General features: G+C 33.4%; 12 protein-coding genes across 12 annotated transcripts; 6 read left to right on the top strand and 6 right to left on the bottom strand.

The window, feature by feature from the left end:
- Positions 1-690: 690 nt before the first annotated feature.
- EIN_096180 (hypothetical protein) lies at positions 691-3153 on the top strand (the record flags this gene model as incomplete). Its single annotated transcript, XM_004254084.1, has 1 exon — positions 691-3153. The coding sequence occupies one exon, from the start codon at positions 691-693 to the stop codon at positions 3151-3153; it is 2463 nt and encodes an 820-aa protein (XP_004254132.1).
- Positions 3154-4474: 1321 nt separating this feature from the next.
- Positions 4475-5137, bottom strand: EIN_096170 (hypothetical protein; the record flags this gene model as incomplete). The annotated part of the gene is made up of 1 exon (XM_004254083.1): positions 4475-5137. One exon carries the CDS (start codon positions 5135-5137, stop codon positions 4475-4477), a length of 663 nt encoding a protein of 220 aa, XP_004254131.1.
- Positions 5138-5607: 470 nt separating this feature from the next.
- On the top strand, positions 5608-6474 carry EIN_096160 (hypothetical protein; the record flags this gene model as incomplete). Its single annotated transcript, XM_004254082.1, has 1 exon — positions 5608-6474. One exon carries the CDS (start codon positions 5608-5610, stop codon positions 6472-6474), a length of 867 nt encoding a protein of 288 aa, XP_004254130.1.
- A 237-nt stretch (positions 6475-6711) lies between these two features.
- Positions 6712-8562, bottom strand: EIN_096150 (nucleolar complex protein, putative; the record flags this gene model as incomplete). Its single annotated transcript, XM_004254081.1, has 1 exon — positions 6712-8562. One exon carries the CDS (start codon positions 8560-8562, stop codon positions 6712-6714), a length of 1851 nt encoding a protein of 616 aa, XP_004254129.1.
- Positions 8563-8927: 365 nt separating this feature from the next.
- EIN_096140 (serine-threonine protein kinase, putative) lies at positions 8928-10334 on the top strand (the record flags this gene model as incomplete). Its single annotated transcript, XM_004254080.1, has 1 exon — positions 8928-10334. The coding sequence occupies one exon, from the start codon at positions 8928-8930 to the stop codon at positions 10332-10334; it is 1407 nt and encodes a 468-aa protein (XP_004254128.1).
- A 204-nt stretch (positions 10335-10538) lies between these two features.
- On the bottom strand, positions 10539-10850 carry EIN_096130 (hypothetical protein; the record flags this gene model as incomplete). The annotated part of the gene is made up of 1 exon (XM_004254079.1): positions 10539-10850. The coding sequence occupies one exon, from the start codon at positions 10848-10850 to the stop codon at positions 10539-10541; it is 312 nt and encodes a 103-aa protein (XP_004254127.1).
- Positions 10851-11129: 279 nt separating this feature from the next.
- EIN_096120 (hypothetical protein) lies at positions 11130-12014 on the top strand (the record flags this gene model as incomplete). Its single annotated transcript, XM_004254078.1, has 1 exon — positions 11130-12014. The coding sequence occupies one exon, from the start codon at positions 11130-11132 to the stop codon at positions 12012-12014; it is 885 nt and encodes a 294-aa protein (XP_004254126.1).
- A 174-nt stretch (positions 12015-12188) lies between these two features.
- EIN_096110 (DEAD box ATP-dependent RNA helicase, putative) lies at positions 12189-14600 on the top strand (the record flags this gene model as incomplete). The annotated part of the gene is made up of 2 exons (XM_004254077.1): positions 12189-12768; positions 13036-14600. 2 exons carry the CDS (start codon positions 12189-12191, stop codon positions 14598-14600), a joined length of 2145 nt encoding a protein of 714 aa, XP_004254125.1.
- A 728-nt stretch (positions 14601-15328) lies between these two features.
- Positions 15329-16895, bottom strand: EIN_096100 (hypothetical protein; the record flags this gene model as incomplete). Its single annotated transcript, XM_004254076.1, has 2 exons — positions 15329-15581; positions 15670-16895. 2 exons carry the CDS (start codon positions 16893-16895, stop codon positions 15329-15331), a joined length of 1479 nt encoding a protein of 492 aa, XP_004254124.1.
- Positions 16896-16975: 80 nt separating this feature from the next.
- Positions 16976-17302, bottom strand: EIN_096090 (hypothetical protein; the record flags this gene model as incomplete). The annotated part of the gene is made up of 1 exon (XM_004254075.1): positions 16976-17302. One exon carries the CDS (start codon positions 17300-17302, stop codon positions 16976-16978), a length of 327 nt encoding a protein of 108 aa, XP_004254123.1.
- A 317-nt stretch (positions 17303-17619) lies between these two features.
- Positions 17620-18480, top strand: EIN_096080 (molybdopterin biosynthesis moeb protein, putative; the record flags this gene model as incomplete). The annotated part of the gene is made up of 2 exons (XM_004254074.1): positions 17620-18381; positions 18433-18480. 2 exons carry the CDS (start codon positions 17620-17622, stop codon positions 18478-18480), a joined length of 810 nt encoding a protein of 269 aa, XP_004254122.1.
- Positions 18481-20358: 1878 nt separating this feature from the next.
- On the bottom strand, positions 20359-20980 carry EIN_096070 (ADP-ribosylation factor, arf, putative; the record flags this gene model as incomplete). The annotated part of the gene is made up of 2 exons (XM_004254073.1): positions 20359-20753; positions 20857-20980. 2 exons carry the CDS (start codon positions 20978-20980, stop codon positions 20359-20361), a joined length of 519 nt encoding a protein of 172 aa, XP_004254121.1.
- Positions 20981-25801: the final 4821 nt, after the last annotated feature.

Here is a 25801-nt window from a genome sequence, read left to right as displayed (position 1 = left end):
ATTATTATAAATCAAAAACGAAAGAAATTGTATTAAGTTCATTACATATTCCAGGTTTTTTATATTAATAATTTCGGTGTTCAACGTTTATACAAAAATTAAAAGAATGCTTCATACCATCAAAAAAAATAATTTGTAGATGTTTTGATTTTTCCTTTTTTTTGTTCTCCAACCAATTTGCCTTAATTATGATGTACAAAAAGAGAATAATAAACTCTCGTTATGCAATCCTTTTGACTTTTTTGGGTAATAAGAAAAAAATACTTTTTTGTTTTTATCCTGTTTTTTGACGTACATTATCCAGTAATGAGTTCCCTTAAAAAATGCGAAGAAAAAAGAGAAATGCGAAAACCACTTTCGAGATTTATTTTTCAGATGAAACCATTTTGAATCCCGTTACTGTACGTGAAAATACCGCAACACAATATTAGATGAAATTTTTTTGCTAATACATATTAAAAAAAAAACATTTTCCCTCGATAAAACCCCTTAAAATTCCCGTTTTATAGCCAAAAATAACCAAAATATTCAAAATTGCGGCGTAATTGTTTTTTACCAACCACCACATTCAAGTCCACCAAATATACTATTACCTCTATAGAATAATACTATACAATATAGAAAGAAATGACCAAAAGAATTTACTCACAGCTTCTTTTCCAACTCGAAAAGCGCAAAACAGAAAAAGGGATGGATCGCCAAGAGCATGACTCTTCGCAAACACCACGGTGTTGTCTTCACAAGTGTCGGAATGCTGGTGTAGTACCCCTTCGGCGGGTAGAAGGGACGTTTAAAATCCGGAGTGAATTAACTAACACTTTACCGACTGATTGGTGTTTGTGTAAGAAACATTTTAAGAAGGCGTTGGAGTCTATGACTTGTAGTGTTATTGGTTGTACTGAAAGTGCTCGAGAGTATCAACTCCCAGAGTCCTATTTAAATCGTCACAACGACAATTATTCGCACTACCAAATCTGTGAATGGCACTCCAAAGAATTGAAAGTCGCGAAAATCCCGCCACAGAAGAGAAAACCCTCCGATAAAGTCCCGGAAGAATCAAAAACCAAAAGAAAGACAACGGAAAGCACTTTCGAAGAGGACAAAGAGTCTCTCTTCGAGATTAAAAAGTCGAAAATTGAAAAAGTCGAAAAATCAAGTCCCGACATTTCTGCCGATAAAAAAATCTTTCAGCGAACACCGGAAGAACTTCCACAAAATTTCACAAAGACCGAAAAATTCGATCAACTTGAAAAACCAGCAATTGAAAATCTCGACAATCCGTTTCAGCCGCAATTTGCTCAAAATTTTGCTCAAAAATTTGATCCGCCATATCCCGAGAAATTGAGTAGTTATTCCGACTTGTCGACGTATCCGAAGTACGATCAATTAGTACCCCAAGTGACTGAAATGACCCGTTATGAAGGGAAGAGGTGTTGTTTTGGGAAATGTGAGAAAGAGGTTTATTGTGTGATACCTTTTATCCGTCCATTAGATGTTTACATATGTTTATCGCATTACAAGATCATTCAGAAATTGATGAGGAAAGCGATCTTAGATAAGCAATTAGTGCTCTCTACAGAAACCCTTGAGTTAATAGAGCCATGTAATTTGATTAAATATCATCCTCTTGCTAATTACATTAAGACGGGGAATGACGGGAGATGCGCTTTGTGCTTTGGTTATCATAACAAGAAGCCTATTTACATCTGCTCGTCATGTCGTAATGTGTTCTGCGCGGAATGCCAGAAGATCATCTCAGAAGTCAATAACACAAATCTGCAACAACCATCCGCACATTGGAAATGTGGAGTGTGTCTTTTAAAAGGAGAGAAAGAGCGCGAGAACGTGTTGCGGCGGCAAGTCACGATCGTCCGCGACGCCGCGACAAAGCGCGTCGAGAGATTTCTGACGGAGGAGGGAAAAGACCTTGCCGAGAAAATGCGCGTCGAGCGGGAGCGACGCGTCGAGAAAGTCGTGAAGAGGAAGGAGAACATCAAACGGATCGTTCAATTTCTCGGCGTCGTATTTCCGCGCGCTTTGGAGGTCAAATGGCGCTTTGAAATTTCGACGCAAAGGCCTTTAATACAAAACACGTTGGAGAAACGTGGCGTCATTTTATTTAGTCAGACGGAGACGAACTACTTTTTGTGTCCAGAAGTGACGAAAGGGGAATCGATAGTCGAGATGTTACACTTAAAAGGGAGTGAAGACGGCAGTATAAGTGTTCGCGATAGTAATAAAATGGTGAGCGACGAGCTTATAAATAAATGCCATACACAAGAATTTTGTGAGTGTTTAAATGCTGTGGAGAAATTGAATAAAAAAGTCGAGTGGAGTGTGAAACTCCAAATTGCGTTGTTTATTGAAGATCGGGTCTACGACGAAGAATACGCAAAAAGCGTTTTTATGATTAAAATCTCAAAGGAAATCAGTGAGGCGTTTTGTGAGTGCATCAGATTGCTTGGGCAGAATGAAGGAGTTAAAGTAGGATATATTTTTACGGGTCTTAAAGGGGGAAAAATAGAGAAGGGTGGCGTGTTAGAGAAGCGCTGCGATTATAAGGAGAACTCCGACGAACAAATCGTCATTAAATTGTCACCTGAATATGACGATAAAGAAAAGGCAATTGTTGTCGTGATGAAAAAGAGCGGCATCGACATTCCCAACCACATGTCGTGTATGAAGAGCGTTGAAAATTTGGGTGAGACGTATTTCTTGAATTACACTGGGGTTGGCGTGAAGTACATGAGAGATGTTATTGGCGTCGAGAAGGTGATAATAGTGAATATCGGCGATGACCAAAACGAGGTGGGTACTAAAGAAATATTGGAGAAAGAAATAACAGAGCGGAGTGTGTTGTATCTTCACGTCAACAGTCTTGAAGAGCGAAGGAATGAATTGGATGCATTTGGTGCAGAATTTGTTGTTGTTTGCATCGACTGCGAGACGTTGGGCGAAATGGGGAATGAGCGAGTGAAAAAAGTTTCTGAGCAAATGAAGAGATTCACCAAAATGAAGCCAACTAGTCAAAAAGTTGTTAACTTTTGTAAAGTGATTGTCGTGATTCAACATGGGATTGTCCAAGACACTTTCTATGACAAATACAAGAACGCCGTTTCTGATTTTATAGATGTATTTGATAAGGATTTGTGAATCATATTATAATGTTGTTGTGTGTGAACTGATTGGTTGTTGTATAGTTTAATTTAATATAATATATCATATATCATATATAATATATAATATATAATATATAATATATAATATATAATATATAATATATAATATATAATATATAATATATAATATATAATATATAATATATAATATATAATATATAATATATAATATATAATATATAATATATAATATATAATATATAATATATAATATATAATATATAATATATAATATATAATATATAATATATCATATATAATATATAATATATAATATATAATATATAATATATAATATATAATATATAATATATAATATATAATATATAATATATAATATATAATATATAATATATAATATATAATATATCATATATCATATATAATATATAATATATAATATATAATATATAATATATAATATATAATATATAATATATAATATATAATATATAATATATAATATATAATATATAATATATAATATATAATATAAATTTTATTTTATTTATATATAGAACTACTATGAAGTTCAAACTTGAAAAAGATTCATATAAACTCTAATTTTGCAAGAGAATTTTTCGTAGTGATAGGCTAAAAAATGTGGAAGTTAATAAATATGAGGAATTATACAGAGTCTTATCATAATAATAATGTTAACCAAATTCTGACGAGAAAGAAACAAGAAAAAAAGAGGGTACTGTGAGAAATGTGTTAACAAAAAACGATCAACACTTATTGGAATTTATAACCACAACCAGCGCAAAAGCGTACTTCTGAGTCTTTACGTAATTCCCCGCACTCTGGGCACACATCTGCGACCTTTAAATACTCTGCGTTCTGTTTTTCCGAATCAGTTTGTCTTTTCTTTTTGTAGTATTGATTGAAACATATATTGTGCCAATCTTTGCCTTCTGCTTGCTTACGTTCAGCAAAATAGACTGATTTCCCTAAGTGTAAGAATACCACTTGAAAAGTCCATTAAAAGAATTGCTTGGCATTAACAAACCACACAACGCGCATTTCCAACTCATTTTGAGAATCTAGTTTCCTTCCAACTAGCAGTTTTTTTCAAGGTATATGGCTCTCTTTTGATTGGCGGGGTTATCACTCCACGTGGGTTGTTTTCTTCTTTGTTATCAATTGAAAAACATTTTTCATTTCAAAAACGCCTTTAAAAAACATTTTAATCGTTTTGTGTTATTCAATACCATTTAAAATAGTTTATAATAGTTTATAATAGTTTATAATAGTTATAAATAACTAAAAAAAAATCAATCCAATCAATAACATTTTTAATAAAGACAACTAGTAAGGTATGGTTTGTCATTTGAAGTTAATTCACAGCCTTCTGGAGTCATTTTATTAAGTATTGACTCGTTAATAAAAAGCCCATGTCTTAAAATGTCTTGTGCTTTAAATAAATCATTGTGAAATTGAATGGCTTGGATCCTTTTCATCTCAGTGCATAAATTGCTTCTTTTTCCTCGTTTTAAGTCGAGTTTAGTAGCACACTCATATTGAACGATGTTTAAGAGACTGTTATTTGTCATAGCATCTAAGTTACGACGCATTAGTTTCTTATCACCACTTTTATTATCAGTGGTGGGTGCTTTGAAATAAACTGTCCCATTTTTAGATATAGACTCTATAACAAAGAGTTGATGAGTCTTGTGCCCTTTCTTATAGAGTCTTCTAATTTTAATGGTGAAGTCATAACACATCAATATACCCAATAGAAATCCTTGTTGAGCAGAGTCTCTATCGGTTGAGGCTCTTTTTGCTAAACAAAGCTCTTCTGGCTTTGTTCTTCTGGTATTTTGTGGTAATTTAGACATCTCTGATGAACTCGACTGTATCGTACTGGTCGACAGAATCGACATGGCTTCAACCTCATAGACATCTACTGAAACTTTCTTGATTGGGACTTTTATAAATGCTGAAGTATACTCTTCCATATCCACTTTCTGTCTGTATTGAAGATGTTGAGTTGTTTAAGAGTCTATTCTAAACAACACCAATTAAGACTCAATCTTTTGTCTTTCGAATGGTTACATCAATAATTTTTTATAGTTTAATATGGTTTTTTGAGGTTTTATTTTAAAGGTTGTCTGTGATTATTTGAATAGTTTGATGTTTGTCGGTATGAGGTTTTATTTGAAAAAAAGTAATAGTAATACTTTAATAATAAAAGTATTTACTTTTAATAGTATTTTTTTCTGTTTTTTTATTCATATTCCTCACACTAAAGTTTTTAGTTATTTATAATAATTAAAAATATTATAACAATGAATGAGTAATTATAATAACAATAATAAATTGTGTTATTTGTTATAGAAATAAATATAATTCATTTTAATTATTTAAAATCTATTTTAATATTTTCTCTTTTTCCAAAAAAAAAAGAAACTGACAAAAACTCGACACGATGAAATTTACTGCTATTGAATACAAAACGATGTTACCTTTTTTGGAGGACATCATAACAGCCCGCACATTCGTTTTGTTGAACAAAACCGTGCAAGAAGCATTCTCCACGTCATTCCAAAACGCAGGGTATAAATTATTTCCCGAATTGGTGGCCAAAAATTCCGACGATAACTCCGAGGAGAGTGACATGGACGAAGACGCCAAAGAGGAACTTTTAGAAAAACGTTTTAATCAGGAGATGTCACTTTTCTCAAACCGAAAAGTGACTGTTTTGACAACAGAGACCATGCAATTTTACCCACGTTGCTCCACGCCAACAACACTTCCAGAGGTCTCTTGCAAGCCAATTAATTTTTACATTTCACAAAACGTCACAAAAGAATTATACGAAGCACGAATTAAATACACAATAACTAAAGTCGAACAGAAATCCGATTTTGTTTCTTTGGAAGCGTTTAAAAAAATTCACAAGTTGTGTTTAACCATTGACACACTTTACCAGTTCCAGCTCCAAAAACTCATACCCGAGAATTTGGAGATTGACGTCTTAATTCTCAAAATAAAATTGACTGGTAATATAGACATTGAACCCTTTAAAAATCTTCAGGATTACAAAATTGGAAGAGTAGTGATCATTTGCAAGAATATTAAAGAACTCACTTCATTCCAACAAATTCCTGACATTTTAACAAACAAAAAAATCACTTTGTGTTCTCGTTTTTGGTATAAAGGAATTAATAAAAATATTATTATATACTGGAAACCAAATGTCATATACATGACAGAGGATGGCGTCACCGAGATTTCTATTCTTCAGAAATACAATCCTTGGAAAATGAAATATGTCGACACCCCACAAGATTAACTCACTTTTATTATCCTCGTTTTTATTCCATTAATAATAGTAAAAGAAATTATAAAAGTACCATACTTACTGTGTTATTGATACTTGTTAATAAAAATAGAATCAAACTTTGAACAAAAAAACTAAAATAACAAATTCTAAACATCTAGTTAATTTAGTATTATATATAGAATTTGTCATTACATGCTATAAAAGAAACAAGACAGCAGAAAGTCAAACGAATAAATCAATCAGAGCTTAGAATTCCTTTTCGAACTCATCGACTTTATTTAAGTCGAACGGCCCGAATGAAACATTTTTTCTTTTAGCTTTCACTGCGTCGGACATTTTCATCAACTTGGCGACATACACTTTGCACTGCTCCACTAAGAAGACTATTTTCGACGATCTTATGATCTTCTTTAATGACTTTACTGTGTTACACACGAGTTCAGGGAATGCGATGGAATGCTTATAAATAGCGTAGAATTCATCGAACTGTTTGAAGATGATATCCGTCGCATTTTTCACGTAACTTGGGTTTCTCTCGTCGTCGTTTGTGGACATCAGTGAATATTCAAATTCGAACTCGGAGAAGGCTTTTGTCTTATTCCGTGACAATTCTGCCTTTCCGAACGTTCCTCCGATTTTGTTCTTAATATCCTTTGCTTTCAATTTTGTCGAGTTGACTGTTTTGATATCGCCGCCACGAATGTAAATCATTGAAAGGAAATTCAAAGCCTTCAGCAAGTAAGGGACTGGGCTAGTGTAATTTTGTGGTGTTGCCAACATCAGAAGTACTTTCGAGATGTGTAATATAGCTGGGGTATAATTCGTCCCATTCAAATACGACAAAACGGCGTTGATGATCTCACAAACGGGATACTTCAGTTGCACAAATTTCACTTCTTTCCCGTTATTCAAACATGACGCGATCAACTCGATTGTTTTAATAAAAGAGAATGAGACCAAAAGATCCATTTTTGACTTTGCAGACTCTATGACGGAATTTGTGGATAACCCTAGTTGGCGGATCACTTCAAAGAAACTGTTGTAAGCCGCTTTTTCATTCATCTTGACGACTTTCTGAACTACTGAATTGGACTCTTCAAACCCATCTTTGGTCAACTCGGAATACCGTTTGGCATTCTCCATGAACGACCCAATGATCACACGAAGACCTTTTGCAAACGCCTCGTCCTTCTTCTTATTAATTTCCATTAAGTTCAAAAGAGTAATTAAAGCTTGTGACCGCACGTCTGCAAAATAGTCGAACCCGTACAACGAAAGCGATTTGATGACTTTCGCAAAGAAGTCGCACGCGGCAAATTTGTCTTTGTATTGCTCGATGATCTGAATGAAGATTGTCACAATCGATTGATCCGAGATGTTCAGCAAGGCGTCGGTGACCCCACGCATATACATCTTGAACAAATTTACTTTATTGATCACCAACTCGGGGAGCTTTTCTATCGCAAAAGTCATCACCAACTCGTAGTCAGCTGGGTTGTCGATTCTTCGCTCTTGAACTGCATCATAGAACAATAAAGTCGCTTGATGAAGTGCATTTGGGTCACCTTTCTCGGCTTCATCCAACACCTCTTGAATCTTTTCTTTGGCTTCTTGTTCGATTTGGGCTTCATTATCGATCGCCCACCCCATTTCGGCGTCGGTTTCCTTTTCTATGGAAAAGAGTTTGGGGTCGTTCTTCAGCATAAATTGATAGAAATCAGGGTCTTTCTCTTTCAGTTCTTCTAATTTGGTTTTGTCCATCATTGTTGAACCACTTTCAGCCTCATCATCGGAACTAACGTCTTCAAAATTCATCACATCGGTTTCGCCGTCTTCTGCAGATACTTCGGCATTCTCCTCTTCTGACATCTTTTCTTTGTCTTCTGAAGGGTTGGACTCTTCAGAAACACTCTTCTCATCCTCACTCATTTTGTTGTCTTCTGAGGCGTCTTGTTCTTCAACTTCTTCTTCATTTAAATGTTCTACTTTTTCTTCTTCACTCTCGTCATGAACTTCCTCCTCTGTCACCGGTTTGCTGGCACTTTTATGAATGCTAGACCTGCGCTGAAAACGTCCTCTTTTCATACTTCGAGGCATTGACTCTTATTTACAGTTTCTCTGTTTCTTTTTTCTCATTCAACATCGAGTCTTTTTATCGCATGAATTCGGGTAAATTAGGGTTTTAAATAACCCTTATTTTTATTTCGATTATTCATTATCAATTATCGGTCTTATATTGTTTATTATTGTGGGATTATGTCACTATCTTTTTCAAACTATTCAACGGTATTTTATTAGTATAAAAACTATATAATTCCAATACAATAGTTTTAATTAAATAGTAGTAAAAAGTAAATTATTTATTAATACAAAAGAGTAACTAGTATTTTCTAGGAATAATATAATATAATATTAACTAATAATATAACAATAAATAATAATCATATTTTCATAGAGAGTAGATGATACCTTCACTCCCTAATGTCGACATAGACACAGAAATTCCTCTCCCACAAGGACAAGATTCTTCTCACTATCGTTGTTACACGTCACACGGTCTTTGTTTTTTAAAAGTTTACTCTTCTTCGAAAAGTTATACATTCAGCGATTTGCATGCGATTCACACAACCCTGAAAGCAAACAACAAAAATTGTTTGATTCAAACCTTCGACTTTTTTCGCGATGAGAATACATTCACGGTAGTCACTGAATTCTGCGAAATGGGAACTTTTGAAACGTTTTTAAAGAGCTCATGTGAAGCATTCAAATACAGAGTATTACTCGACGTTTCTCGCGCTATTGGATATGTCCACTCCTTCGGACTCATAGTCGGCAATATATTACCGTCGTCGATCTTCGTGACATCTCTCGATATCACACTCGACTCCATCGCGAAACTCGCTGTCTCGGGACGTATCAAAAAGCTCGACGTCCACCGAATGCCAACAAAGCAGTTCTTTAAGCGATTAGTCTATCGTGCGCCGGAGGTCTTCTCCAAATTTCTTCAGAACCCCGAGTCGGACATTTTCTCGTTTGGGATTTTGCTGTATGAAGTGTTTACACTGAGTGTGCCGTACACTTCCGACGACGGCAAAATCCTCTTCTTCGACTTTTTCTCAAGCACATTTTCCTTTTGCGCGAAGCGGAAATACCCGTTGACTGATGGAGTTTGGGAGTTAATTAAGAAGTGTTGCCAATACAAAGCGACACTCCGGCCGACACCGAAAGAAGTAGAAGAAGAAATAGTTCTTTTAAGTGCAGGGAAAACTTATATAGGGGAAGGAGTGTGTACAATTGAGAGTGAAGAGATCGAAGACACGTTATCTCTTGTTGACAATTATAAGGAAGTATTAGGGAAATGGGTGGGACTTGAGAAGTATCGAGTTATCTATTCATCAAATACAGACGAGTTATGTGGTAATGTAGTGAGTAACAAAATATATGAACAAAGTAATGTGATGGTTGTTGTGACGACGTTAGAAGGACATGTGTTTGGCGCTTATGTCGGAAACCAAATCAAAAAGAAGGAAGAGGTCTTCCGAACCGATGTCGACTTTAAAAAGCAAAACGCACACTTCGCATTCACTTTGAAAAATCCTTACAATACAAAACCATTGGTGTTCTATAAAAGGAAAGAATATGTCGTCGCTTTACGTTTGTATAACACCAAAGTCGGTGAGGTCATTGCAGTCCCAAGTTTCTTTATTATATATTCAAATCAAGACTCTTACATCTCAACTAATTTTAATGTGGTTTATGAGGATAATACAAATATCGGTTTCGACTTGTTTTGTACTGGAAAAGATTACTCGACCGCTCACCAAGTCACTTTTAATATGAAAGAACTCACATTACTTGAATGGTTTTAATTGCGTCTCGTTGGGTTATTTGTATAATTTGAATATTACACTTTTACTATATTATTATTAGTATTTTTTACTATATTAAAACTATAATTATAGTAAAGAAATTGTTTACTATATTCAATGATTCTGTTTTTATAAAGTTTGTTTAGTTTTAAATATAATAAATTTTAGTAGAAAATAAACTATGGAAAATACCACAGAATGATGTTAATTTTTATCTACAACTTTATCTAAATGAACGACTTGGGGAAGCATAGCCTTGGAAACTAACTCTGGTCGCATTTTTTGTTCAAGTTTGAAACGAGCAAGAAGTTGTTTGTGCGTTCTTGTTCCATTGAAAAATAGTTCCAATAAAGCAAAGTTAGCACCATACAATGTAAGACCTTCATAAAACTTAAGAATGTCTTCACGACGCCAATGAGGCTTTCTATTGTAAGTGTTTGGTGTTTTTGCTTCTTCTACGCCATCAATTGTACCAACACAGACTTCGTCTTTGAGGTAGCGGCTATAAAAACTCATTTATTCAAAACCAATAAAAAAATTTCGTTTATAAGTTCTCAAACCTCATATTTTATGAGGTTTAAATTTATGAACTGTTGATTTGGATTTCATTATAAAATAGAAATTGTTATACTATAATTAATTAATATTTTTATTATAATTCATAATTTATAAAAATAATACAGTAATTGAGTTTGTATAGTATCATAGTTTCTGGTAATAAATAGTTCAAAATGCCATTGATTTAATTAATACAATTTAGATTATAAAAATGATTTTATACTTCATTTATTACAAATGAAAACTAATAAAAAAAACAATTCCAAAACGACAATGTCAATGAAATATACATGTAAATATTGTGGAAATCATTATGATGATGTGGACACCTTCCAAAACCATAACAATGGAAAATGTTTTAACGAATTTGCTAAGCGCCAAATAGAAAAAGTGATGTCTCAAAAAGTTGAAGAAAGAAGCGCACATGACTTTTCTCAACTTTTACAAACGGGGACAAACCCTCTTCCCAAAACGAATGAATGCAACGACTGCGACGAAATTTTATCACAACGCCTCATTTTCCAAATTCAAAATGACAAATTTTCTTGCGACACATTGAAAAGTCTACTTTCCAATTCACAGCTCCAACAATTAGACGAATTACTACAAAACGAATTAGAACACAAAGTGAACAGTTTTATTCCTTGGTATTTACTTAACACTTCAGACAAAACTCCCGAAGATATGCTTCCTCTTCCAATCAATCCAAAATTTTCCAAAACCCTAGTGTTTGCGATAAACCAAGCAATTTATACATACACTACGTTAACTCGGATATATGTCGAAACAGACGTTTTCGATGTGTATAATCCTCAAATAGACCAACAAATCGAAGAATTGTTTCCTTCCCTGTATTCTACAATACCAGTAAAAATCGATGATATCACAGCATTCGTTTTACAGTGGCTCAGAAAGAACGAGGTGATACTTGATGAGTGTAAATTCACTGTAATTCTTCGAAATGATACAGCAACTATTAAAGCCGATTTACAAAAGGCAACACTCGTTCTGTCACATCTACACAAATTTTACTACGACAAAATCAAACAGTCAAAGAAAATAGAGTTCCTCCACTTGTATGTATCTTCAGGACAATATAGAAAAGACTCGCTCTTGGTATAGTATTTGTAACTATTAATTTATTAGTATTGTTTAGTTTCATATACTTTTATATATCGGAACATTGTAGTGGATTATATTATAGTATTATTACTAATAACGATAATATTTACATAATGTGCCCTCCGATAAAAGTAATTGATAAAAAATACAAAAAGCCAACTCAAAACACTAGAAATGGAGGAAGAAGACTATGACGACTTTCTCGACAAAATGGAAGAGGAGAGTGCAAAGCAAGTTATGGAAGCGACGAATAAACTTCAAGAACTGAAACAGAAAGAGAAGACTGATCCTGTTCCATTGGAGTTTGTTGACAAGTTACCACCACAAAAAGAGGAGAGTTCCGACTCAGAAGATTTGACTCAATATAAAGATGAACTAACACAGATCAAGAAGAAGCGCTTGGAGTTGCTGGAAGTCGACCATAAAACAATCAATTACTTGCCACTTGTCAAAGGATTATACGTCGAGGTCCCCGACGTCACTCGTCTGACTGACAATGAAGTGAAAGAGATAAGAAGAGTCGAATTGGAGGGGTGTATAGTCAGAGGAAAGAGATGTCCAAAACCAATTCAAAGTTGGTCCCAATGTGGATTAAACCCCGTGATGCTCGAGATCATCCGAATTTTAAATTATGACAAACCAACACCAGTACAACGTCAAGCAATACCAGCTGTAATGTCTGGTCTTGATGCAATCGTATGTGCCAAGACGGGGTCTGGGAAGACTCTTGCTTATGTCTTGCCTTTACTTAAACGTTTGTATTTACTATTTATATACTATATTATATAATATTCCTCCTATTTATTATAATATAATATCTTATTAATATTTTATACTATACTATTTAATTGGTCTTAGATACTCAATTAGTAGTATTATTATGGTAATTATTACTTTACTTCTTTCTATATGAAGTCTTATTAAAAAATCTCTGAACTCTAGTCTTTGATACCATCAGGAGACCTTCAGCAAATGTCCTGATGGTGTGAGAACGATTCAAAGAGGAAGTATTTATCAGTAGATGTCTTGTCACAGCCAGCACTATTGCCGGGCGATGGTCCGATTGCTATTGTGTTTGTCCCTATTCGCGAGTTAGCTGAACAAATTAACACAGAGATAGCCAAGTTTGCGAAGTTTCTGAAACTACGGACGACTGCAGTGTTTGGGGGGATGGGTATTTCAAGTCAAATAGGTGCGTTAAAGCGTGGGAGTGAAATCGTCGTGTGCACTCCGGGGAGGATGATAGATATCTTAGTCACCAACAGTGGGCGCATCACAAACTTGCGACGCGTCTCTTTTGTTGTTTTAGACGAGGCGGACCGAATGTTTGATTTAGGGTTTGGGCCACAAATTAAACACATCATCGATGGGATTCGCCCCGACAAACAAATAGTGATGTTTTCAGCGACGTTCCCGCAAAGTGTCGAACAAAGTGCGCGCGAATTTTTAAAGAAGCCGATAGAAATTATATGTGGGGGGAGGAGTCATGTATCTGATACGATAGACCAAGACGTTGTGGTGTTACCAAAAGAGGACAAGCTGCAGACCGTTGTAGCGATAGTGAAGACTCAAAAAGCGCAAGGCGGGCGAATTCTGATATTCACGGAGACTCAGAAAAATTGCGATGAACTGTATCAATGCCTCATGAACGAAGATATTGGGTGTTTATTGCTACACGGAGGAATCGACCAAGTAGATCGGCAGAACACCATCAATGAATTCAAATCTGGAGTTGGGAAGACAGTAATGGTAGCGACTTCTGTGTGTGCGCGTGGTATTGATGTGAAAGGACTTGAATTAGTCATCAACTATGACTGTCCCAATCATATGGAAGACTATGTACATCGTGTTGGGAGGACTGGGAGAGCTGGACAGAGAGGAAAGGCGATCACCTTTATAACGAAAGAAGAGGACATGTATAGTGATGATATAGTTAAAGCATTAACCCTGAGTGGAGGACGAATAAGTAAAGAGTTGAGTGAACTGAATGAGGGGTGGAAGACTAAGAAATTGTTTTTAGAGACGAAGAAGAGGAAGATGGGGTATGGGGGGTCGGGCTTTAAATTTGATAAAAAAGAGGAGATCAAAAATTTGGAGACCAAAGTTGGTGCATATCTTGAAGAAGAGGCGGGCGGAGAGACTTTAAAGGAACGAGTTGAAAATAAGAAGATGGAAGAGGAGATGGAAGAAAACAAAATACCAGTTGAGAAGCGGGAGGCCGTTCGAAAAGCACTTGAAGCGATCGACCGATTGAATAAGAAAATAGCCAAAGCGACATCCGATGGATATCAAACCGAAGTTGTGATTAACGACTTCTCTCTCCAGTCGCGTTTTGTCTTGACAAACAAAGAGAAGTTGTTACCCGTCATGCAGAGTTGCAACGTGAAAATCACAACAAAGGGGACATACGTTCCGGAGGGTAAACCTGTTCCTGCGGGGACACAGAAGTTATATCTTCTGATCGAAGGAAAAACAGAAGAAGACCTGTCGAGGGCAAAACGGGAGATCAAAGTTCTACTGAAGGAAATAGCAGATAAATACAGAGACAAAGTGATTCACGAAAAGACCTTTTCTAACATCATTTAGTTCTTTTTATGTTATTTGACTTGTGCTGAGGTGCAATGCCTTAATATGTTAAAAAGTGACGGTCAAATGACAATATCTATTAATAAAGTAATACTATAATACAGGAATAACTTTTTGTACCAAAGACATCAATGTCACTTAAATTATAAAAAAACTATTAGAATGGTACATAAAGGATAAACTTCATCTCTGTGAGTTTTGCTCGACGAGAAGTGATGAAACAATTTCTGAAGACTTTATCATCATTTGTTGACTTTGAATGAGTCAGCTCTCAAACGGAGAATAATACGAACAAATCAATAAAGAGAGATATTTATACAACAGTGAACATAAACGAATCGGAAAACGAAAAGTCGTCTTGTTGTTCTTGTTGTGTAAAGAGCTGTGCGTCAAACACAATTGGGTTTTTCACGCGTGGAGGAGATAATGTTCGTTCGTCGTCTTTCAGTTCTCTGTCTGACGAATAGTCTGGTGTGAAATCAACAATGCAGTCGTGGCATTCTTCACTATTTTTGAGGTCGTATATCTCATTCAATAGACGGATGGGTTTTGGTATAATTGTTTTCATTCGGTGCATTTGAATTAATCAGTTCAAGTTTTGTATTCATCAAAGTAACACAAGTGACACTTAATTATGACCATTTATTATAATTATTTATAATATTATTTATTATTTCTATTTTATAATAATAATACATACCAATCAATTCATTTAAAGTGTTTCCAATTTACAAAGGCAAAATCTTCTGTTCGTCAATAAGCATTTGTAATCGCTCTGCCGTACCACATACAGTAATGACCATTTGTTCCACACCGTATTTACAATTCATTGCCTCAATTTGACGCAACACACAGATGTCAAATAGTTTACGAAGTGGTGACCGAAATGTAGTTCTGTAATACCAAGGGCGGTAATCTCTTAATAATGCAAGATCGCCATAGTACTGATGGAGTTGTTCTCCCATACATCTCCCCACAAATCTATTACTTAATCTATACTATATATATAGTATATATATAGTAATATATTTATATACTATATATATACTATATATATTAACAAACAAACTTTCCCAAGTCAGCAATGACGTCTCCTTGTCCAACAGTGTTTTTAGCAATATACAAACAAAGTACTTTCTCTGTAATTTCACTGAGTAATTTAGAGTCACTACAAATCCTTTCAAGATCCATTTGACTTGTTTTCAAGCCATTAAATACTTTTAAGTCGTCGACGGTGTTCGCCGTACTCAACCGAGTAAATTGGTCTGTCGTCAAATTCGCTTGAACCCGTATGACACTCTTTCCAAAGCAGCATTGCTCCACTCTGCAAGTTGTTGTGTTGACATAAAAGAGTATACTAAAAGCGTGTAGAGTCTTTCCACAGTCGAGTGAGAGTTTCTCGCAGATCTTCTGATTGAATGTGTGACCGCTTTCCTTCTGTCTTTGATTAAACAAATGAGTGAACTCCTCGACGCTCAAGTCTTCCGTGAAGTCCGTGCAGTGTACGCCAAATTCAATGAGATTTGGTCCAACATAGCAGACATGCAGTGCGTCATCTCTTATTCGTGTTGTTCTGTGATCGATCGTGAAGACTCTTCTATTCCTCAAATCGACGTTAAAGATCTCCTTCAACGGTTCTTCCTTCCGAATTTCTTCTGTTTTTGTATCAAATGATATTAACGGTGTTGCATTAGTAATTGGGACACACGGAAAGTCAAATTTGATTCTCTTCAGACTTTCACTTTCCATTTTGATTATTTCCATATCGCTTTCTCTGTTGAAGTTCTTCTCTTTACTTCCATTTTGGACTTCAAAGCTCATTGCCTGTCTGTTATACACCCCAAGCACTCGACGAAATTCCACATATGTGTTTGGAGCAGGCCATACCGGGAAGTTTCTGTCGTCGGGGTAGAAGATGTTGTTTTCCACATATCCCGAACACGCGTCGAGACTTGCCATTTGGTTGATTGAGGTGACACACCCGACTGGAATAAGTCGTTTGTTCTCGACTGTGCGAAGCGCCAAAAAGACGTCGAAAATTGAATTGAAATTTTGAGTTGAGAAGAAGAGGGAGGAGTTGAATGGGCCGTCCAGAAATTGGATTTTGTCGCACAGACTTAATTTCCATAAGGAAGGGGGGAAGATTCCTAATGTCACAATATCTCCTGGAAAAGCGAATAAAGTGCTTAGTGGTGGGATGAAGACGTCTACATTGCCTTGACCAATTTGAATACGACAAAAGTGGACATTAGAATTTGTTAAGAAAAGTCCTTGGACAGTTCCGATGTATTGCATAGCACTTCTTCAATTGAATTTTGCAGTTTTGTCATTTAACAAGTTATGAAGTCTTGAAGGAAACACGTGAAATAGAAAATTTAATTAGCAATAAAAAAGGCTAGAGTAAGCAACATAACGAGAAGAGTAACAGCAACAACTCCCCAATTCAAAAAAAGTGCTTCTGCTAACAACAAAAACACACATAAGAGTGCAATAGGCATTTGTACTTCTTCATCTTGTGGGCGAGGGTTTCGCGCGGTTGTTTGATTGGTTGTGGTGTTTTGTGATGGAAACATATTATACGGCTGACTTGGGGGTGGCGCTCCAAAACGTTGTTGTGGCTGTCCGCTTGAATTTGCATCGACCTCGACTAACATCCCATTCACTATTTTCATCTTCTTCGAACCAGTCTGTACACTTGCCATTTCTCTCTAATTTTCGAGTTCTTATGGCTTTAAAAACAAATTCTATATTGTATAATATTTTAATTATCAATTTCTTACTATAAGAAATAGTTTTTTAATTAATATTCAATTAACACATTTACTATAAGAAAATAGTATAATAATTTTAATAGTATTATAATTTTATTAAAACAATTTACTATGACTAATTTGATTCAGTGATGAGTCACCGATTTTTTTGTCGCAAAAGCAGCCTCGTATTTTCTATGCAAAGAAGAGTAATTAGTGTTATAATTGATAATTAATAATTAATAGAAATAGAATTGAACACATACAAAATGCCGAGTAACCGCCATTCGAAAGGTTCGATAAACTCGAACTTGAAGAAAGTAGTCATGTCCTCGAGTGAATCCGACCAATATGTTCGTCACAACATCCTTCCCGAGATAGGTATAGCTGGCCAAGAGAAGTTATTAAAGAGTAAAGTAGGGATATTAGGAGCTGGTGGGTTAGGAAGTCCAGTCATACAGTATTTGACTTCCTTTGGTGTTGGTCACATATTAATAGTTGACAACGACATTGTCGAATCCGTGAATTTGAATCGCCAAGTGATTCACAACTCTGAGCGCATTGGGATGTTAAAATCTGAGTCTGCTCAAAAGAGTGCACACCTCTTAAATCCGAACATAGAAATACTTCAAAAGTCGGTCAGAGTTGATGAGACCAATGGTGTTGAAATATTTCAGGGGTGTGACGTGTTAGTGGACTGCTGCGATAACCACCAAACTCGTTATTTAATCTCTTCTGTTGGTGTTAAACTTGGTATTCCCGTCGTGACTGGTTCTGTCGTACGATGGGAAGGTCATGTCACTGTTTTGAATTACAAGGGTGGACCTTGTTACAAGTGTTTATATCCAACAATGCCAGCAGCTTCTTTAAATGCAACTGCAAAGACTGCTGGAGTTGTTGGCACGATATGTGGTGTTATTGGGTCTATAGAAGCAATGGAAGTTGTTAAAATAATACTTGACAAAGGGGAGGTATTATCAGGAAAGATGTTTATGTTCAATGGTTTAACTTTAATGCACAAAATCGTGACGGTTTGTTCATCCATTTCATGAAAAATACATAATAACTGAAGTAACACACAGACCAAGAAGAGAAGTTTGGAGTGCACTTGCTGTGGATCTTCAAAATGAGGAATTGAAAAAATTTTTAAAAATTTTTTAAAAAGGTTTGAATTCGGTCTTTTTAATTTTTGTTGTCGTTTTTAGAAAATCTTCGAAAACTAAAATCAGAACTTCCACACTAAAAAATTTAAAAAAAAACTCAATCAGTCCTCGTCAACAGAAACGTCAGCAAGGGAAGCAGCAGTCATCACAACAGCATTCGACTTCTTCACATCTTTTTTGGTTTCTTTCTTTTCTTCTTTTGGTTTCTCTTCCTTAGCTTCTTTCTTATTGTGTTTCTTTTCTTTCTTCTCCTTCTTTTCCTTTTTCTCTTCAGCTTTTGGTTTCTCTTCCTTTTTATCTTCTTCTTTCTTGTTAATCTTAGTTTCCTTTTTATCTTTCTTGTCCTTTTTCTCCTTCTTCTTCTCTTCTTTAGCTTCTTTGGTCTCAGGTTTCTTTTCTTCCTTTGGTTTTTCTTCTGCTTTTACTTCTTCTTTCTTGGCTTTTTTCTCTTTCTTGTCTTTCTTCTCGGCTTTTTCTTCTTTTTTCTCTTCTTTCTTCTTGTCAGCCTTTTCTTCTTTCTTTTCTTCGTCATGATGGTGGTGATGCTTCTTCTCTTTCTTTTCCTTTTTCTCTTTCTTTTCTGACTTTTCTTCAGCCTTTGGCTTCTCTTCTACTTTTGGTTCTTCTTTCTTTTCTTCTTTTTTCTCGGGTTTAGTCTCTTTCTTCTCTTTTTTGTCCTTTTTCTCTTTCTTCTTCTCTTCTTTAGTTTCTTTAGTCTCGGGTTTCTTCTCTTCTTCTTTCTTTTCTTCTTTTGGTTTTTCTTCTTTAGCCTCTTTCTTCTCCTTTTTCTCCTTCTTGTCTTTTTTATCTTTCTTCTCGGCTTTCTCTTCCTTGTCTTCTTTGTGATGATGTTTTTTCTCCTTCTTTTCCTTTTTCTTTTCTTCTTTTGATTTTTCCTCAACTAGTGGAACAGCCTCGACTATCTTTTCTTCAGCTTTTTCCTCCTTTTTTGAGTGTTTCTTTTCTTTCTTCTCCTTCTTTTCTTTTTTATCGTCCTTTTTCTCTTCAGCCTTTGGTTTCTCTTCTTCTTTCTTCTCAGATTTAGTTTCTTTCTTTTCCTTTTTATCTTTCTTGTCCTTTTTCTCCTTCTTCTTCTCTTCCTTAGCTTCTTTGGTCTCGGGTTTCTTCTCTTCTTCTTTCTTTTCTTCTGCTTTCACTTCCTCCTTTTTAGCTTTTTTCTCCTTCTTGTCTTTCTTCTCGGCTTTTTCTTCTTTTTTCTCTTCTTTCTTCTTGTCATCCTTTTCTTCGTCGTGATGATGATGCTTCTTTTCTTTCTTATCTTTTTTGTCTTTCTTCTCGTGTTTGTGTTTCTTCTCTTCTTTTTCAGCTGGCTTTTCTAACTCTTTTTCTATTTTCTTCTCTTCTGCTTTCTTTTTCTCTGCTTCTTTCTTTTTCAAAAATTCTCCTTGGTAAGCTTCTGTTTCTGTAATGCATTGTTTGTGTGCGTCATACTCGGCCTCTGTCTTGAATGATTTATGGCAGTCGATGCAAGTGTATCCGCAGAACCCTCTGCATTGATATGCGTGTTGTTTTGCCTTCGATTTCTTAATAGTATCTCCGCATTTATCGCACGTGAAGTTGACCATTTACCCTAACTAGTTTCTTTCGCATTTAAATACAGAACCCTGTAATATTTTTTCCTCTTCGCTTCGACTGTTCTTGACCTACTTAATACAATTCTCAAATAGTAAATTTGTTAATATCATATAGCTTTTTTATTCTAAACACAAACTATCTGAAACTATAGATATATACTTTTTTATGTAATTGATATAAACTAAAAATAAACTAAAATGAAACTAAAAATAAATAATACCGAAAGAACAATGCCAAATTACGCCAATACTATTTACAGTGGCTCACAATCCAGTTCATCCCATCGTTAATACCCATTCCCGTCTTTCCACTTGTCGCGAAGACTTGCCATTGGATATTGAGTTGATCAAGTTTAAGTTCGGTCTTCAACTGCTCGATAGCGATAGCGTGTCGTGAGTCGTCCTGTTTATTCGCGAAGATGGCTAAGACGCTCTTCTTCAAACACTTCTCCTGTCCGATCAAAGAAATCTCCTGCGCGACTTGTGGAAGTCTTTCTTTGTCGCACGAGTCGACAACAAAGATGACGACATTTGTTTTGGGGAAGTTGCACCGCCAGAAGGGCCGCATCACTTCTTGCCCCCCGATGTCCAAGACCCGCATTTTAGTCTTTTCGTACTTCACAATTTCAACATTTGAGCCAATTGCTATTTATTAATAATAAATTAATAAAATTGTTATTATTATTAATACATATACGAATCAGAATATATTATTATTACATACTAATAATATGTACTAGAAACTAACTTGGAAGTGTCATGACGGCTTGTCCTGAAGACAATCGATAAAGAAGGGTTGATTTTCCTGCTGAGTCAAGTCCAAGGAGTAACACACGAACCTGTGACCCAAAGATGATCTCGTGCGACTTCATGTTTCCTAAATAGTGAGAAGAGGATAGTCGAATTGAATACTACACAAACCCATTGCTCTGAACGAAATGAATAATATCCAGTTTTTTTTTCTTTAAAACCCTGAATTGGTGCCAGAACTGTCATACAAAAAGCCCGTGTTTTTGGAATTATTTCAACGAAATTGTGATTTGTAAGGTATTTCTTTTTTGATGGAATAAAAAAATCAAAAATAAATGGTTGCTTTAATTCTATTCTGTCTGTTTGGAAAAGGCTATTAACTTGTTGACTGGAGTTGTGGGTTGAATTTTTTGGGACAAATATATCGGCGACAAACGCTCTAAAGAATGGGGATTATGACCTAATTAAAACTGTATTGTGTGGTGGCATCTACTAGTGTTTTTGGTTTCCTTATAATTCAAAAATAGTTAGCTCTTGGGGTGAAAATTTAATAGATATTAGGAAAGTGATATAAGTTATTACTGTTACATAAAGGGATGTTAGGTTATTCTATTGGAATACTTGACCTTATTTATTTAATGCCCTTTCCATTGGTAACGAAATAAGTATTCGGCATTCTATCCCTTAATTGACCAAAATAACAAGTTTTTGTGTTGTTTTACTACTCACCAAGAAAAAAAGCAAAATTGGTCTTTTTGTTTAAATTGTTATTAATAGAAGAATATTATTGTAATCAGTTACCACGTCATTGTGTATATTATTGATTTGTTGTTTCACAGTCAACAGACTGTTTTTATTCGGGCTGGGTAGGCACATTTCACCGAAAAACTACTTGATATCGAATTCGTGGGATTTGCCACATTCTTCCAATATTCCCAAAAAGTTAGTCATTGCACGCCCAATACTCAGAGCCAATCTTGATTTTTGTTCCATTGTGGAATTTTGTGAGGATTTTTCCGCCTTTTGTTCGCAGAAGTTTTTGAGTTGCTATTTAAAGACTTTCTAACATACATTTTAATAGTTTACTTAACCAGTGATATACTATTATTGTTTTTTTTAATAACAAGTTCGTGGAACTGAAAATCACTTGCCATTTTATTTCTGAAAACCCCCCGAATAATTACAATTAAAATGTGTATTAATAAAGAGAAAATAATTAAAAAAATCGATTTTTAAAAATTGCAAAAAAATTGAGCGAATGTTCCAAACTCAACAACTAACCCAAATAATTAGAACCAAACTATATTTTATAGTACATACTAATTTGTTTTGAACAGCCAGACTGAGTTTCGAAGAAAAAAAGAGAAGTATTTTTTTTCTCAACTTGCCGTTTTGGAGATCTTTCAAAAGTAAAAAATCGTTGTTCTAGTTTTGGCAACTTGAACTCCCATGATTTAATGACTTTTTGGATTGGAAAAAATTGGGTTTATTTTCTAGAAATCTAAACAAAAATAGTTCAGAATTTTTAAATTATATCAAATGTCGTAACTAATTACTTGATAAAACAAACTTATAATTTTTTATAATATGTTTTTAATTTGTTATTTTTAGAACATAAATAACAAAAAAATAATCAAAAATTTGGTTTTATAATTAAATTATTAACCCTTACAAATCTATTCAATTTTAATAAATTAATTAAAATTTTAAATTATTTTTTAGGAATTTTTTGCTTTAATTTGAAAGAAAGGACACCAACATGTAAAGTTATGTAACTTGGGCGTAACTTTGTAATTAATTCTTACAAAAATTAAGAAATAATTGATTATAAAAATAACTTTAAACAAATATAATTGAAAATGTAATTGAAATTATAATCTTTAAACATTGTATGATCATGAGCTTGCGTTCAAGGGTAATAAACTACCATACACATTCAAATCCGTTTGTAACATATTATTTGGATCATTTTATAACAATTTCCCAGAGTTCTATACACCATTCACAATTACCATTAAGATAATTTGGCAACAAAAAACTTATTCCTCGATTTTAAAATTCAAAGAGAAAAAACAAAAAATAAAAGGTGTTAAATTATAGAACATTTCACATCAATCACCATCAATTTCCATAGACAACTTATAAGAAAAATACAAAAAGATTTAAACAATATGTAAATATGTTTTTATTACAACATAAATCAGTCGAAAAATTCCAAAATGTCAAGGTTTTTAATAATGAACAACAAGCGAATTTTTTGAAAAAGACTAATATGAAAAAACAAATGATATGGAACTTACACCAAAAAATGATGATAAGAGTTACTAACACAAATTCATGTTCTGTGCGATTTTAGAATTGATTCAATTTTATCCTTTGATATGAATGAAGATTACTCAAGTGAAATTCCAAATATACAACTTATAGATTAATACGATGACACTGAAACCGAAATGCAAATTGACGATATTGTTAGTGAAAATGTTTTCAAATGAAAATTCAAATAAAATATCTTAGTCAAAAGGCCTTGGATTCCCAACAACACATCAAGCATATACATTCCAAAAAAGAACAAATCAAGATGTTCATTGCAAGATACAAATTTTAATAGTTTTCATGGATCAATGAATATATCTCAATTTATTAGAGGTGAACGTGAATTCCAAAACCATTGGAACGACCACAAACATCTTTTGTTGAAACATTATTTGAGTATCAAAATCGAATCAATAATTTACCGAACACCCACTTTCTATTGGAACCAAGTCATATTATACAAAAAAAATGTTGTTACTTTAGATTTATGGATTTATTAGATTTAAACATTTCCACAGAGTTTGATTGTTTGACTCTAATTAGATTGAGTCTTAACATTTATGACAAAATGTTTAAATTGTGTTGTAACAAAAAAGTAAAATTATAATTACCATAAACAGTTACGAAATTAAAAGTGTCGAATGGGAAAATGGTTTAAGAAACACTTTGGTTGATGGATATAAAATGTTTTTTTGCTAAATGACCTTTTTCTCATTTCATTAACAATACTACACATTTGAAATTCATATAACTAAATATATAACCTCAATTGTTTTTATTAAAAAAATATAACATTGACAACGTGACACAATTGAAATGTGTTACCAAAAAAACACTTGATTATAATTCTCATTTTTTATTAAAAAATACTAAATATTTTAAGCATATTTATTTAATATTTACATATTAATAAAAATATTATATTAATGATTCATCAAAATATATTGTTTTGATATTGTTATTTTTCATCAAAAAATTAATTATACACATATAAAATTATAACCATACACGTATCAATGTTAAACAGACATTATAAAAATAAATAAATTGTAAAACTTGCAAACTTTTTGATGTTAATAATATGACATCAAACTAGAACCGTTAAATTTTAATTAAAGTATAAATATCAATTATTGTCACACCCATTTTTATTTTTGAAAATATATAAAGACGGTTGAATAAGTATTTCATGTAAACTATTTTTGGACTTTTAATGGTTAAAAAGAATCCCATGAAGCCATATAAACGGGTTAATCAATGACAAATGAATAAATTATCGATCGAACATTTATTACCATCTTAAAATAGTTGACATATCGTTATGTTTTGACATTAATTGAGTTGTGTTAAATGAGTAATAATTATTTTTTACTTGTCTATTTTTTCATCCACATTTTTATGTTGTTATTTTTTAGTCAAGATCGTTGACTATATTGTAGAATTCTCCAAATTTGGTGTCACTTTCCAAAATAGAGTTCTTTCTAAACAATAGAATAATATGGCAACTATCTTAAATTTTATATATTGAATCAATAAAATACATTTTTGTTTTACTAGAAATATTTTCAACACTTTATTATATTTTCTTTAATGAAAGAACTTGTTGTACATTTAACACAATATAATCATAATATTTGTCACAAAAAATTATTTTCTAGTATTTGATATAAAATTAAATAAGAAAACCTATATTTAATGTATTCAAATAAAAGAAGAAACAGTTCTTTGCAATTCAGGGTTGTTTTTTGAAATATCATGTAGGTCAAATCTCTTTTGGATAAAATAATGATAATTTACAGCATTTCACTTTCCATTACTTGTAACTAGATCAAACACTTCATCAAACTGTTTGTAATTGAATCTTTCTAAACACTTGAAATTTGTATTTTTTTCGAGGATTTTTAATGTGTAAATTAAAAATTACTTAATTTTGTTTGTAGGTGAATTTGAGTATTTTGAAATAGTATAATTGGTACACTTTAATCATAATTTAGTTCTTTGTAATTCTAGTAATGTATTAAAAAATTATTTTATTTGATAAAAATCTTTGCATTTAACAAACCTATCTGTAAAAAATTATTGCCTTTGGAATGTGTTGAGTGTATTTGTTAAAAGTTTATTCTGTTGTACTACTTGTTGTGGTGACTGTGTTGAAAGTTGTACTAAATGTCTTGGTTGTGTTGAATTTTGTATTAAATTGATAGTTGTATTTCTTCATCCTCTTTTTTTGTCGTCTTGTGATGTTGCTGTTGTTTGCATTGTTGATTTGTTATTTTTAATCGTGTTAAATGTATCTAGAAATCTAATTGCTCTAGGTATAATCCAAAAAAAATATTTTTGATTTTTAAAACCTTAACAAATGATTCGATGAATTTTGATTTAATGACTACTTTATCTTCTTTTTACCATGTTAAATGTTGTTTTTTGTGTGTTAAGTTGCTTTAGTATTTTTGATAATTATAATTATAATGTATGGTTATTTTTTAATATTGAAATGGTTTTAAATTGTTAAAAATAATTAAAAGAAATAGTAAATGATATTGAGGTTTGTATTATATTGGTTATAAACAGGTGTTTCAAAAATAATTATTGATGAAAAAATGGTATAATAATTTGCGAGTTGATAT

Source organism: Entamoeba invadens (assembly GCF_000330505.1).
Source record: "Entamoeba invadens IP1 unplaced genomic scaffold scaff_1105074725199, whole genome shotgun sequence".
Taxonomy (NCBI): Eukaryota; Evosea; order Mastigamoebida; family Endamoebidae; genus Entamoeba; species Entamoeba invadens.
The sequence above is the reverse complement of the archived record's forward strand: the minus strand, read 5'-3'. Positions and strand labels throughout refer to the sequence as shown.